At 43.3% G+C, this 12877-nt stretch overlaps 2 protein-coding genes across 2 annotated transcripts in view; one reads left to right on the forward strand and one right to left on the reverse strand.

Moving 5' to 3' along the window:
* The window catches only part of TRPM6 (transient receptor potential cation channel subfamily M member 6), a 135037-nt gene extending 122963 nt beyond the window's left edge, over window positions 1–12074 (forward strand). Inside the window, exons 37-39 of the mRNA XM_079790084.1 lie at window positions 683–734; window positions 6894–7000; window positions 10266–12074. Of these exons, the coding sequence (XP_079646210.1) occupies window positions 683–734; window positions 6894–7000; window positions 10266–10399 (293 nt within the window). The 3' untranslated portion in view covers window positions 10400–12074. The remainder of the gene's footprint in view (window positions 1–682; window positions 735–6893; window positions 7001–10265) is intronic.
* LOC307111085 (transcription elongation factor A protein-like 8) lies at window positions 3997–4781 on the reverse strand (the record flags this gene model as incomplete). Its single annotated transcript, XM_079790779.1, is given in 3 exon segments — window positions 3997–4195; window positions 4197–4395; window positions 4769–4781. Coding segments are annotated over 3 exon segments (411 nt in total).
* Window positions 12075–12877: the final 803 nt, after the last annotated feature.

Raw genomic sequence — 12877 nt, forward strand, 5'->3', positions numbered from 1 at the left:
TTTAACAACTGAACACAGGTGTAACTAGCAGCCCAAATCAAGCATTTGGGGGCATTTGGATCCTACTGTTTTTAAATGTTATATGTGGCATTTGATGGGTGTCTTTGATGCAGCAGAGGTTGTACCTGCAGAACCCCACAGCGCCCTGCACCTTGCCGAGCACTGATGGACTCCTCCAGGAGACCATGCACGGGTGGGAGGGCACAAGCTCTGGCTCAGCTTCAATCCTGTTGGCACCACATGTGGACACTGTAACCTCGGTCACATTGCTTATTCTCTTTGAACATCAACTTACTCATTGGTAAAATGAGGATATGAGGATGCTAATACTTTTCTTTCATGATTGCTAAGAATTAGAGAAAATAAATTAGAATGTCTGGTACATATAAGTAGTAAATGAATGATGGGTGTTACTATCAGTAACTTTGAACACACCCCTAAAACATTCACTTGGGACCTAAAAGTTTACAGTAGCCTAAGAGGAAGTTGGGGGAGACAGCATTAACTAAGATTTTCCCACATGCCTAGACAATTTTTATAGTACGGTTAATTCACATGTTGTTTGATTTATTACAGGATAGATAGAGGTTTAAAGAAAGAATTAAAATTTGATTATTATTTTCTGGAAATCTGAGAAAATGAAATTCCCATTTGCTAAGTGAATTTTCTTTCTTCCTTGGAGGTGTTGGAGAAAATCTGACAGATCCATCTGTTATAAAACCTGAAGACAAACAGTGAGTTAATTTATTATGCTATCTTTTAGAAAATTGCATTTAACAATGTACATGGTTTTTAAAAATAAATTTTAAACATTTATATTTCTTGCATAGATCCTAGAAAGATTTTGGGGCTGCTTTTATCTATATATCTTTATCCATATCCATATCTTTATTCTCTATATTATATATGTGTATGTATATAATTGTATATACTAGTATATTAACTACAATAAAATACAATAAGATTTAAAATACAACAAGATTTTAAAGAAAGCATAGATTAGGAAATGGGGGCAAAAAGACAATATGGAAATAATGTAAGATTAAATCTGGAGTTAAGTTAGTACACATAAGTGGAAATTATAAAGACCAATGCAGTAGGCAAAACTTTGTTGCAGATTTGACTCCGAGTTTTCCAGTGACCCAGACAAAAGAGAAATACAGGTTAGTGCAGCCTTTCTAGGCTTTGACATGAAAACAATTAATGTCATAGGAGAAGCACAGTTTCCTTTGTTGTCCGCACAACGGAGCCATTGCATCTTCTCATGGGCAGCGTCTTCTATCACATGCCTGTAAAACGAAGGTTGGGGCATAAAGTGCGCTACTCAGTACTGGCAAGTCTATAAGGGGTCAGAACACTAGGGCTTAAATATGGAGCATCTGTTAATGAAAGGCTAAGTTTAAATTATATGGAGGGATGAGTCATCTGCCTGTCCTTTGAATTTCTGTGGTATTTTACCGCCTAACCAGATTTTTGGGAAGACTTGGCAGTAGAGGATTGGAAGCTTTGTTCTTCTGTTAAAGGCGGAGGAGAAAGAAAGAAGTAATGGTGTTGATTAAGGACTGATCAATATGGCGGGCGACAGTGGTTCTCAAACATGAGATTGCATCATACTCACCAGGAGAACTTGTTAAAACACGGATTGCAGCCTCCGGCCTCCCCAGCCCATTTTCTGATTCAGTGGGTTTGTGGTGGGGCCAAAAAATTTTAACAAATTCCCAGATGATTCTGGTGGTGCAGCTGACCCCAGACCACACTGGAGAACGGCTAACATACAACATTGTTATTTCTTAGTTGTCCCAAGGGTCTATACTTGGCTCTGGATTGTAATAGATTTATATAAAATTGCGTAAGTGGGAAATCTTATAAAATAAGATCTGAACATTTTACTTTCCCTCCCATAGGCCTCATACTGTAAATATTTATTGCTTTATGTTCTGTTCTTTTATGGAGTGACCTAATATAAATATGGTCTCACCCAGCTAGCGTGGCTCAGTGGTTGAGTGTCGACCCATGAACCAGGAGGTCACGGTTTGATTTCTGTCTGGGCACATGCCTGGATTTTGGGCTTGATCCCCAGTAGGGGACGTCAATGATCAATTCTCTTCAATCATTGATGTTTCTCTCTCTCTCTCTCTCTCTCTCTCCCCCTTCCTCTCTAAAATCAGTAAAAAAGTATATTTAATTATGGTCTGATCTGTAAGCTTCCATGCAGAGGCCCATCTAAAAGTATTAGCTATTTTTGTGTATGAGGTGGGAGCTGGAGACAATAAAGGTGAACCTGCTGTTCCTCTGCATCCAATTCCTACACTGTCTGACCATGCCATCCATATTGTGACTTTTAGGGTACAGATAAAGGCTTTAGCAGAGTGAAAGTGTTTTTAGCGAAGAATATTATTTCTTCAGCAGCTCTGTGTGCTCAAGGGTTTGTAGTAGGAACCTGGTACCATAAGTACTTTATAATTTTGCAGTGAAAAAAAAAGTTGCACATATAATGAACCAAGTTTTTGTATACTCTGTCATTTATTAAATTTTGACCTTTGGCTATGTCATTTAATATGACCTGAATAGTTCTGTCTTTTAGAATGCTAAGATTATATTATCCCACTTGACAGTCGAGTACTTAATTGCATTCTATAGGCCAGTGGGTCTCAATTTCTATTAAGGTCACCTGGGAAAATTTAAAAAATAAGCTGCTCAGCATTGGCATCAAATCAGGATCTCTGAAGAGAGAGCCCTGATGTCTGTATTCTTTAAAAGTTCCTCATGTGATTCTAATGGACAATCAGGGTTGGGAACTTCTTCTATGGCAGACTTTATTTTTTATGACTTGAGGACAGAAACTCTGGAACCTGATAGGACAGCATCCTGGTAGCATGCCTGGTTTTGTGGGGTCACCTAACTTTGGGTGCAGTTGGTCCTCATGGCAGAGGTAACTAGAAGTGCTATTTTTTTGCAACGGTGGCAGATTGCACTGAACTAGTTCAGTGAGGCTCACATTTCAGATGCCTTCGGTGTGTTAATAAACCTTGGCTGCACCAAGCATGGGCCACGGACCAATCACGTCCGCATCACCTGGGACATTGTGAGAAATGCAGAATCTCAAGGCCCTCCCTAGAGCTCCTGAATCTGAATCTGAATTTTCACAAGATCCTAAGCTGATTTGCTGTTATTTACTTATTTATTTGTTTGTTTTTCTGTAATAATTGCCAGTTTTATGCCTCTGGCTATGAGGTCCAGAGGTGATTTGAGGTTTACATTTTAATAGTTATTTCATCAAGAGTTTGGGTGCCCCCATTACCCTTATAAGCTGATTGCAAATTATTTCGTTCTTATTTATTAAAAAATTTTAATTGTGACACAAGTTCATTAAAAAATACATATAAGCAAAAAGAAAACTCATACCACACAGAAATGAGCACAGTTAATTTTTTTATGTATGTATGTATGTATGTATACACACATGCACGCACACACACACAATTTGGGATTTTTGTTGTACATATGTGAGCTGATACTAATTATGCTTTGCAACTTACGTTACTTTACAATATGGAATGAACATATTTTCATGCATTTGTGTATACATATGAAAAATAGACCTAGAGAATAGGTCAAAATACAAAATCCAGGAAGATGCTGGTTAACAAGGAAATTAGCTAAAACAAAATTCTACCAGATGATTAAAAGTAAAATGAAGGTCACCTAGCTGGTTTGGCTCAGTGGATAGAGCGTTGACCTGCAGACTGAGGGGTCCCGGGTTTGATTCCGGTCAAGGGCTCATGCCTGGATTGCGGGATCCATCTCCAGTGTGGGGCATGCAGGAGGCAGCCGATCAATGATTCTCTCTCATCATTGATGTTTCTATCTCTCTCTACCTCTCGCTTCCTCTCTGAAATCGATAAAAAAAATAAAGGAAAAGGGAGATAAAAGATACATCAGAATATGCTAACAGAAAGCAGGGGCCAGGTTTTACTATCAGATAAAAAAAGGAACTCAAGGCCTCAAGCACACAGGATAAGGTCGTCTGCGTGAATGTCTTTGCTTCCAGTGCATCATCACAAACTTGTTTCTTACTCTTCTTATTTCTTCCCGAAGCCTTTCCATCTCATCTCCTCCTCTTAGCACTTCCTCAGGGTCCAAATGCCTAGCAGGAGTGTCCTCTTTCAGTGCTGCCACGTCAGCCCGCTTCCCAGGTTTCCTTCTGCCTCCTGTGCGCATCTTCTGAAGGGTGGTCTTCCCCGGCCTTTGGCGTGTTCTGTGGTTTTCCTTCATTTTCTTCACAAGACTTTTGTATGTTGAGTATGTTTCTATTACTTCCTTTTTTGAATGAATCAATCCTGAAAGCATCCGGGGCACTTTTCTTCTCCAGCAATAGGGAGCTGCTCTGATTTACTGCAATTAGAGTTTGGGAAGCCCCAGTGTAAGCAGGTGCTTTGACATGTTGTTCATTTTACCCTTAACAACATGGTCGGAGGTCAGCAGCTTCCATCCCAGTTCACTGAAGCTCAGCGAAGATGGCACCTTGCCCACCAGGAGGAGGGTCCATGAAAGAGAAGATGTTCTTGTGGGGCAGATTCTGATACTGTCTTTGCTGCCTCTTAGCTGTCCCCAACCTTTTGCACGTGAAGACAAACTCATCAGGCCTCCTCCACTCCCTGCCCCCCCCCTCATTCTCTCTAGCCACTTCTTTTCGTTTCTCAGGTCATGAGCTGCAGTGAAGGCTGCCTCAGGTGTTGGTAGTTTGGGACTGCATCTTTCCACTTACTGCCTTGATGCATTTGGGCATTTGACAATGTAAATCTGTGCGTACACGGCACTAATTAGCGTTTCCTCACACGTGGAACTAAGCCACCACCTGCTTTTCCTGTGCTGTGAAAAATCTGGAAAGCTGCTGTATTTATTTTATTATTTTTAAAACTCCATTATCTGAGCCCTAGCTGGTTTGGCTCAGTGGATAGAATGTCGGCCTGGGGACTGAAGGGTCCCAGGTTCAATTCCGGTCAAGGGCACGTGCCTGGGTTGCGGGCTCGGTGCAGCCGATCAATGATTCTCTCTCATCATTGATGTTTCTATCTCTCTCTCCCCCTTCCTCTCTGAAATCAATACCAATATATTTAAAAAAAACCCTCCATTATCTGAGATTACAAAGTTATAAATATGCTTTAGGGTGTAGACGAAATGAATGTTCTAACAACCCTCCTTCAGGACCCCCCTCGCCGGCACAGGGAGCCAATTCCTGATAGATACATGTATGGTAATTTTGATTCTTTTGCCTTACCTTTCACAGAGCTTATAGAGGAAAATGATTTAGTTTATAATTTTTATCTGAGAACCATGGTTGCATGTCTAAGCTGGGGGGTTTCCTGTTTTTCTGGGAGGAAAGCAGTAGCAGGTATGGAATGTGCAAGAGTGAAATATCCCAACAGGGTCCTGCCGGAGAGACGATGAAAGGAATTCTTCCATTTTAATGATTGAAAGAAACCACCATCATTTTTCACTTTATCGGCTTCACAGAGTTCTGGCACTAAATATCGAGTGATTCTACTTTTTGTTGCCACATTTGGTTTCACCTTATTTGAAGTGTTTATTTTTTATTTTTTACCAAAAGGACTGAAAAAGAAGAATAGTTAACAAGAGGCAAGCTTATGCAGCCGGGTAAATGCCACCAGAGCGGTCCTTTGTAAGGGCGATTGAGTGACCAGGAAAATTAATCCTGGGTGCCTGTTCACTTTGTCTTCCCAAGAGATTCCCACCACCTTCTCGCCTCAGAGCAAAGAGGCAATCCGAGATCAAACTGACATCAGCCCTCATTCTGAGCTTGGCACATCTTCAGAGCAGCTACTGTTATTCTGCCAAAAGGAAGTGGAAATTGAGATAAATGTTTCAATACTTGGATGGGGAAAAAAAGTCCATTTTTACACCACGTCCCTTTTTGAAAAACCACATTCCTTAGAAGCAAAGTTTATTGTTTCCTTTTGTGATAGTTTGCTTTTATTTCTTCTTAAGACGTGGTATTTAAGAGCGGTAATTAAGTTCAGATTTTAACATGTGCTCTTTCCACTCTACATGTCATTAAAATAAAATATTAGCTTTCGTAAAGTTCCTTTGGAAGTGTTTCTGTGTGCTGTGTTCCGTGGCGTGCCGACTGTCAGCCTGAGGAATGATGGGTGTGGTGATCTGACAATGGATGAGCGCTGGTCCTGGGACCTGCGGAGGGTCTATTATAATTAGAGCATTCAAAATGTGCCACATATGTGCTGATTCTGTTTGTGACTTTTGTCACCTACCTGCAGCATATGTCGTTTGCTGCCACAAAACCACAGCAATCTTGTCTTTCCACAAAGAGCCTAGCCACAGCGGTCTGCAGGGTAGGAAGCAGATACCGAAAGAGCCAGTTGCACTGATGTAGGGTTTTGTCTGGCATTTGTTTTCCAGGACGTGGTCATATTTAGAAAGGTATTTGGGTTTGAAAGAATATATGTGAATCCTTTTAGAAGGTGTGTTTCAATAGCAAATAAACTTTATACCTTACCTTTTGGTATTCTAGTAGAACATGGGGCAATCACTGTCATTCCATCACCCCATACGCATTAAAAGGGGTCTCCGGGTATTTTGGTTTGGCGTGGTACGTAGAAGAATTCACTCTTCTATCAGATTAGTGCTAAAATGAATTTCACAGTAGGTCTTGGGGTTGAGTACACAGATTTAAGTGCATTTGAATTTTAAATTTGCAAACCTAACGCTGTTGTTTCCTCCAAGTGCGCTGTTCTTTGTTGGCTCCCTCAAGTTTGCCGGGTTACTAGGGGATACTGTTCGGTACCTCCGAGAATCCTAGCTGGGCTCCTTTTTCTTAGCTGTGATCTAATTGATATTCTGATTATTTCCTCCAGATCCAGAGGAATGGTGTTTGGACCAGCCAACTTAGGGGAAGATGCAATTAGAAACTTCATTGCAAAACATCGTTGCAACGCCTGCTGCCGGAAGCTCAAACTCCCGGGTATGCCCCAGACAATTCTACTTTTTTTCTAAGGAGAGCTTTCATAGAACAGCGGCCATTGTAACCAGGGATAGAGTAGAAAATCTTAATCACATTTTTATCTCCTTGAGGCCTGACTTTCTGACTGTAGATTTTTTTTCAAGTCTCTAAAGGGATTAAAAGGACAGGGATTTACTTCAGGTTCTGCCAAAATGCGATAAAACACTGGGCCCAACATTTGTCATGGTCTGTCCAAGGGGGAAGTTCTACAGACAAATTGGGGAACAAGTGGACTGAGGCAGGTCTTTGCACCACTCCCCACCCTTGGGTCCTGGGTGGTGCCCACAGGATTTCTGTTCTATTTTTACTTACTCATCGGACGCTGGGAGGGTGGGGAATGGAGGGAAACACAGCTGTCAATTAAAATAGTGCCTTTCACTACAAAAACCTGCCACTTTAAACACACATGTCTATATTTTAAATGATTTGCTAATATAACACACTTTTTCTGAAACCAATATAGTCACCACAGAAAGTATGCCTCACATAAAAGCAAGCAGCTGGAGGTCTGGGCTCCCCACGTGGGCAGCCTCAGCTCGGTTTCATTCTTTCCTTTTATCTCAGAAGGGACACTTGATGTCTGTCTCAGCTTGCTCACTGTTTTCCTTAGATCAGACCAAACTCGCCCTTAAAATGGAATTTCACATATTTTAAGCAGAGTATCCCTTCCTGCCTGCTAATAAATGGTCATATCCTGAATTGGAAATCAGTAAAAGATCATCGTCCATTATAACTTGGGATGGAGTGGGTGTAAATTTACAACAAAAAAGGGCAATTTCTAATCTTCTTAGTGTTAGAAGTAGAACATTGTCGAGATGCTCTTTTGGGCAAGACATAGCAAAGGACTGGGATTGGGAGCAGGCTTCCGGTTCCGGTGAGAAGTAGCCTGTCAGACAGAGGTGGTGGTCAGGGCTATACATGGGGTGGGGAGGTCAGACGGGAGCAGCAAAGCGGGGACGGCGGTCACTCTCATCTTCTAGCTGCCCAGGACTTGCTCTCACAAACTACACAGCAGACCTGGGCAAAGAGATCAGTCCCCAGCACGTTGGCTGAGCTGCCCGGTGGTATCCTCTCTGGTCAGAAGGAACCCAGGAATGATCTGGGCTGGACTGAGGGTCCTGTGGGAGGCAGGTGCTGACATGTATCTGAGTCGCCCATGATTGCAGGCTGGAGTCTGGCCCATTACGTCAGTACCTCAGGCGCTGGCCTCTTCCCAGGTCTGATTCGTTGTACCCTGGACCAGGTACCTCTCATTCTTGGAGACATAGCGGCTACATCTGATCAGCCAGGAAAAGGGAGATTTGAGGCATCACTCACCGCTCCCCCCCCTGAGCCCAGTTAGCTGTTCTGTGTGATTAAGGTGGAGATCATTTCTTAAAAACCTACACTGGTGAGTTTTGAGTAACTCAATAATTCCTCCATCTCTAGACTTTATCCGTGGTTCTTTTTAAAACCTCATTTAGCACATTTTAAGTGAATATAAGGAACATCTTCAGTTACTGAATTATTTGGTTATTTGAATTAAAAAAGTTTAGTCTGGAATACAGGATTAGGAATGGTTTTTCTTTTTGCTCGATAACCGTTTATCTAGCTACATATCTACTTATTTTTAAAGACAGAGTTTAGGATAGTGTATAAGAACGCGGGCTGGATAGTTTGAGCTCACATTCCAGTTCTGCTTCTTACAAGGGGGATTCAATTTCCTCATCCATACACTGGGGATAATAGCATCAATCTCATAAAGGTGGTGTGAGGAATGAGGTAATATATGGATATGTCAATAAATTTTGGTTATTATTAAACTCTAACTATTTTTATGTCCAGACTAGAGGCCCAGTGCACGAAATTCGTGCATGGGGCAGGGGGGGGGGGCGGTCCCCTCAGCCCAGCCTGCACTCTCTCCAATCCGGGACCCCTCGGGGGATGTCTTAGGCCCGATTGGCCGTCAGACATCCCTCTCACAATCGGGACCACTGGCTCCTAACTCCTCACCTGCCTGCCTGATCGCCCCTAACTGCCCCCCCCCCCCCGCTGGCCTGGTCACCCCCAACTGTCCCCGTTGCCGGCCTAGTCACGCCCAACTGCCCCCCTGCTGGCCTGGTCGTCCCTTACTGCCCCCGCTGCTGGCCTGGTCTCCCCATGCAGCCTTCTGCTCAGTCATTTGGTCGTCCCTCACTAACCCTCCTGCCGGCCTGGTCACCCCACGCAGCCTGCTGCTCAGTCATTTGGTTGCCCCTCACTAACCCCCCTGCCGACCTGGTCACCCCACGCAGCCTGCTGCTCAGTCGTTTGGTTGCCCCTCACTAACCCCCCTGCCAGCCTAGTCACCCCACACAGTCTGTTCAGTCATCCATTCAGTTGTGATGGTCACTTAGGCTTTTATATATATAGATAATCCCCATTTTAAAAAACCCTGACCTGAGGACATACTTAGAGAGAGGAAGAGATAGAGAAAAAGAGAGAGAGAGAGAGAGAGAGAGAGAGAGAGAGAGAGAGAGAGAGATCAGTTGTCTTCCATACGTGCTCCCTGGGAACTGAATGGGCAGCCTTTTGGGATGATGCTCAACCAACTGAGCCGTTCTGGCCGGGCCAAATAATCCCTATTTAATTAAAAATACACAGAAGATATGTTTAAAGCTAACAGATTTAATATAACACAAAATGGTACATAGACATTGAAAGCCCATTTTCTTCCTGACATTTCTCCCCAAAGATTACCCCCTATTGATATTTCCTTTTGCTTATTTCCTTTTCAAATGGGAGAAGGAGGCTTTAGGAAGCACAGGATCCAACAACTGGCTGAAGCTTTCAGAGCCACCGTCACCCCGAGCACAGCTTTGTTGTAGAAAGCTGACTACTGAAATCTTGAGATCACCGTTTGGGCTGAACTCCTTGCCCCTTGTTCAACGGTGCAATGCCCGGTTTCCAGTTTGGCCTCACTGAACTCTAGCCAGGCTGTGCCTTAGAGGGCATTTCATTGCATCAAGCAACCAAACCTTTCCTCCCTGGCCCCCGTGAGCACAAGCCCAGAACAGCATTGGGGGGTTCGAGTCACACGTGGGCACGGGGCAGGTGGTTCGGACGTGGTCGATGGTTTGAATTTCACATATTGGTGGCCTGAGGAAGCTCTGTGCTGAGTACTGAGGAAAGCTTCCATTTCAGTTGACGTGTGTGAGCACCATGCTTTTGAGGATCCACATGACCATCTTAATTGTCTTCCTTGCAGATTTAAAAAGGAACGACTATTCCCCTGGAAGGATAAATCCCACCTTTGGACTTGAAAGCAAAGTAGAACCAGGTGAGGGGCCTCCAGCAAGGGAAAGGGGTGGTAATCCTTCGGAAGACCTCACTCGATTGTAAAAAGGGGAGAAGTAAGAAGATGACGCCCCTGCCCTCCCTCCCGTAAACTGACTCTATGGTGACAGAGGTTGATTGACATAACACTGTACGTCAGAGCTGTCAGGATGGCCTTGCCCTGAGGGACATGCCTCCTGAGCCTCATGCCTCCTTTTGCCTAAAGACCTCATTTGTGTGGGAAGAATGGGTCCTCCTAGATGTTGACCTGCGTGCAGGGTGCTGCGTATGTCATCCTCAGATTCCATGGGAAGACACCTGGCGGAGCCAGCTGGGATTACTGCTCCTTCACACCGCATTGCTTTAGCTGGTCTCGAAGATCCCTTGGAGCAGAATGCTGGCAGTAAAGAGTCAGGGAGATGAATTTAATTTATTTTCTCACTATGTGTGCACACTGTAACCCCCACTGCTGTTCATCACCTCACCAACATATTGTATTTCTGTAGATAGATGTACATAAAAAAGTTATTGGACTTCCTCCCTTCTCCTCTCCCGCAGTGTGGGGCTTTGAACAACAACAATAAGGAACACCATGGAATGAGGGTGTATTTGCACAGATTGAAGCACACTCCTGCACTGCCCAACCAGCAAAAAGTTAGTGTTCTGGTGAAGTCTTGATGGGTGGAAGTATTGTCAGGGAATCATATATGATGCCTGGGCATTTCAGGTTTCTCTGAAAGAAGGGGAAAGGGAAATAAACAAATGTCCTTGCATCTTCTTTCTTTTTTTAAAAGGGGAATGGGATATGCAAAACTAGATATTATTAAGAAATGTTTTCCCTTCCCTTAAGCTCAGGGGTACTATTAGTTAGAGAATTGACTAAGCCAGCCTCTAAAACACCACTCCCTTTTCTAAAGCTGTATGCATAATATTAAAGGTTAACTTATTCTCCATTATGGGGAAAGATGGGTTTCCTATGGGGAAAAATCCTATGAGGAAAGATGGTTTTCTGATTGAAAATACGCTTTGAGGTATTTGCTTCGCTCCAGCGTAGAGTTCCGGTGGCTTAATGAGTGCTAGGTATATTTTAAGGCTGGCCTGAGAACATGTAATCATTTTGGAGGCCTGAGGGAGGGGTCCTTAGAAGCTACACCTTATAGCACATTTGGGGGATCAGTCATTTCCCTTCTGCACTGTCAGGGTTGCCCTACCTCAGAACAAGCATGAGCCTTTCACACAAGGAGGAGACGAAGGCTGGGATCCTCTCTCTTCGCCCCGCTGCATCTCCTTTTCCTTTATATAGAGTGTTCCAACTGACCAGCAACAAACCTCAGTTTGAGAAAATTCACCTTAATCATTAGGCCTTATATTGGCCAGCTTGCTTTTTAGATCAACACTCCTGCATTCTTAGGTTATCCTTCAGGGGAAACCTTGCCTAGGCATAGGGGGATGTAAAGCCAAGGATTTAGTTTGTCAAGGATCATGTCTGATTCTTGTAAGTGTGAGTTGCACAAGGGCTAATTTATATCCATTTTATTTTTATCTTGGGGGTGGTGGGAGGCAGGAAATTGGGTGGTTTCTTGATTGGCAATGGGGATAAAATGTTAATGCCCTTTTCAGGGCTTAACTGCTTTATCCTATTCTGCAAATCAACAGGGATCTATTGGTACTCAGTTCAGTGCTGTGTTCAACTATGGAAAGAGTCAGCTTGCCTGTCCAAGGGCCAAAGTAAAGACATTGATTCAATGGTCAGCTGTTTGTTACCTGGAATGGAACTTGAAAACAAATACATTTTGATTTCAAATTTTTGTGTTGTGCCTTTTTCTTTTCTTTTAAAATAAGAAAAATCACCAGAATAACATTTAAAAAGATGAACTGCTCACTGTGGGTTTGCTTGCATGCAAATGCTAATGTGATTATCTTGACTTGGAGTGTTCATGGTCACAAAAGGGTGATGTATTCATTCATTCATTTGGTTAGTTTTATTCAAAGAATATTTATTGCCTTCTCTGTGTCATGTGAGTGATGAAGATGCAGTAAACATAGCATTTGTTTGCCCCCAAAAGGTTTATGCCTCCCTCCCCCTCCCCCTTCCATCTTCCCCTTCCCCTCCCCCTGTCTTGCAAGTTTAGATTTTGAGTTAGTGCTAACAAATTTTGACTTCTGGACAAATGTTGAATCTTAAGGTGTATCCTGTACCCTGTCTGCCAGTGGGCTGTATTTTCAGGCTGGGATAAGAGAATTAGGGCAAATAAGAAGATAAAGTAAATGGGTATTTTTAAGGACCACAGAAGAAAATGGACTGCACACCCCTTGTATGAGCACAAAGCCCATTTCTCAGGTGGGATCTGAATCGGGACCAGGGCAGCAGCCAGGTTCTCAGAGTGCTTTCTGGAGAGTCCTGTGCACAGGTGTTTCTTCTCACCAGGTGGAACATTCCCTGAAGTGACTTCTGCCCCAGGATATGCTCGAGTTCTGACAGCTCTAGGGAATGAAATCACATACAGCTTTGGGTGTTTCTTGCCCTGTTGTTACTTTCTGTGG

This window comes from Cnephaeus nilssonii, assembly GCF_951640355.1.
Source record: "Cnephaeus nilssonii genome assembly, chromosome: 14".
Taxonomy (NCBI): Eukaryota; Metazoa; Chordata; class Mammalia; order Chiroptera; family Vespertilionidae; genus Cnephaeus; species Cnephaeus nilssonii.